The following is a 2090-nucleotide window of genomic DNA, read 5'->3' as shown; positions in this document are numbered from 1 at the left end:
GCAAACACAGTATTTATTCAATTAAAAAAAATCATTGTTGTATCATTGACTCAGTATTGCACTCTGACCTTCTTTCTCAGTGTTTAGTCTCCTGGATAAAACTCCTATGTTGAAATATGTCTCCTAAAACTCTTTCTGTTATCCAAATCAGAGTACATAATACCTATTGCATAAAAGTATCTCTCTTAAAGACTTGAAAAATTTCCTGTGAAACCTTCTATTATACTTACTGTTTTCTCTCTTATACAATTTCCACTTTTTAAAGTGCCCTACTATCATCACTGAATTTTTATTCCTTGAAGGATGAACACTATGTCTTAACTGCTATTTGTACTTTTTGTAAGAGGAATCCATGTTATTATTGAGAGCCTAGTCTATCACAAGTATTAAAAAAGGAGGATGAAATTAACAATTATTAAAATTACAGAAGTATACTGCATGATATTTATGTCTTTTAACCTTTGTAATCAGATTATTTGTCTAAAATTTTAAATGAAAAAGATTTGGAAGATTACTAACTTTTTTTTACAATAAGTAAGAGAGAGAGTCAAGTTTAGTACAGTTAAGTAAAATATCATGTACTTTCTATTTTATGTATTAACACTTCATTAATAATAAATTTCTTTTTATCAACCAACCTTTGCAGACACAGTTTATTTACATATCAAGGGCAAAATCTTTCAGAATAATGTTTAGTACGAAAATACTTTAGAGTCCATGATCTTCGAGACTGTGTCCTTGACATCTTTATTTCTCAGACTGTAGATCAGGGGATTCAACATGGGGATGACCACCGTGTAAAATACAGATGCCACTTTGACTGTGTGCCTGGAGTTTTTGGAGTTGGGCACACAATAGAGGAAGAGGATGGTGCCATGGAAGATGCTGATGGTGGTGAGGTGGGAGGCACAGGTGGAGAAGGCTTTGCTACGACCACAGGCTGAATGCATTTTGAAGATGGTGACAACAATAAACACGTAAGACAGGAGAATAATGAAGAGTGTGCTGATTTCATTAAAGGTGGCAAAAATGAAAAGCAGCAACTGGTTGAGATAAGTATCAGAGCAAGAGAGGGAAAGCAGGGAGGAGAACTCACAGAAGAAGTGATCTATTGTGTTGAAACCTTGAAATGATAATTTGATAACAGTACAGGTGAGTATCAAGGAGCAAGCTATTCCCCAAGCATAAGATCCAACCACTAATGTGGCACAGAGTCTTGGGGACATGGCCACCATGTAGAGTAGAGGGTTGCAGATGGCCACAAAGCGGTCATAGGCCATCACAGCTAATAAAAAGGACTCAGTCACCACAAAGGTACAAAAGAAAAAGAATTGTATTACACAGCCTACAAATGAAATGGTTCTGTCTTCTACCATGAAGTTCACCATGGTCTTGGGAGCAACGATGGAGGAATAACAAAAGTCCACAAAAGAGAGGTGGCTGAGGAAAAAGTACATGGGGGTGTGCAGTTTGGGGTTAATTTTGATGATCACAATCATCCCAAGATTCCCTACCACAGTGACACTGTAGATGGCCAGGAATGTCAAGAAGAGGGGGACTTGCAACTCTGGGTAATTGGAGAAGCCCAGGAGAGTGAACGTGGCCCCACTTTTATTTTTCTCTGATAGAAACATGGTTTCCGTTTGTCAGAATCTGAATCAGTCCTAGAAAGAAAAATATTAAGGTAAATAAGGATGTAAGACATTTAGTTAACTACTCCTTACCAAAGCTGGAAGATGAAGCAAAGTGTCTCTTTTAGAATCTATGTATTTTCTATGCATGCTATGCTAAAAGTCTAAATTTTTTAAAAATGACAAACTTTTAAACATTTTATTTAAGTAAAATTATAATTATTGAACTTTCTTAGTTCTCAATTTTAATTTTTAATATTTCAAAGTAAAAAGATGAGTTCAAGTCACTTGGGATTATTTTAAATGAAATCCTTGCATAATACCTTCAGATTTTCTTGAACATTATAATTTCATAAAAGATTAATTTACCCTAGTACCAGAACTACTTGTTTCAGTTCTATAACTAATAGTAAAAGTGATAAATTTCTAAACAAATTAAATTTTGCATTGTATGTTCAG

At 34.7% G+C, this 2090-nt stretch overlaps 1 protein-coding gene across 1 annotated transcript; it reads right to left on the bottom strand.

Moving 5' to 3' along the window:
* Positions 1 to 692: 692 nt before the first annotated feature.
* LOC138072377 (olfactory receptor 5D18-like) lies at positions 693 to 1634 on the bottom strand. The gene has a single exon (XM_068963471.1). The coding sequence runs from the start codon at positions 1632 to 1634 to the stop codon at positions 693 to 695; it is 942 nt and encodes a 313-aa protein (XP_068819572.1).
* Positions 1635 to 2090: the final 456 nt, after the last annotated feature.

This window comes from Capricornis sumatraensis, unplaced genomic scaffold (assembly GCF_032405125.1).
Source record: "Capricornis sumatraensis isolate serow.1 unplaced genomic scaffold, serow.2 scaffold13, whole genome shotgun sequence".
Taxonomy (NCBI): Eukaryota; Metazoa; Chordata; class Mammalia; order Artiodactyla; family Bovidae; genus Capricornis; species Capricornis sumatraensis.
Note: the sequence above shows the minus strand (reverse complement) of the source record. Positions and strands in the feature narration are given on the sequence as shown.

What these genes read in the sequence shown, in the direction of transcription:
- LOC138072377 (XM_068963471.1), bottom strand. Translation starts at nt 1,634, where the DNA reads ATGTTTCTATCAGAGAAAAATAAAAGTGGGGCCACGTTCACTCTCCTG.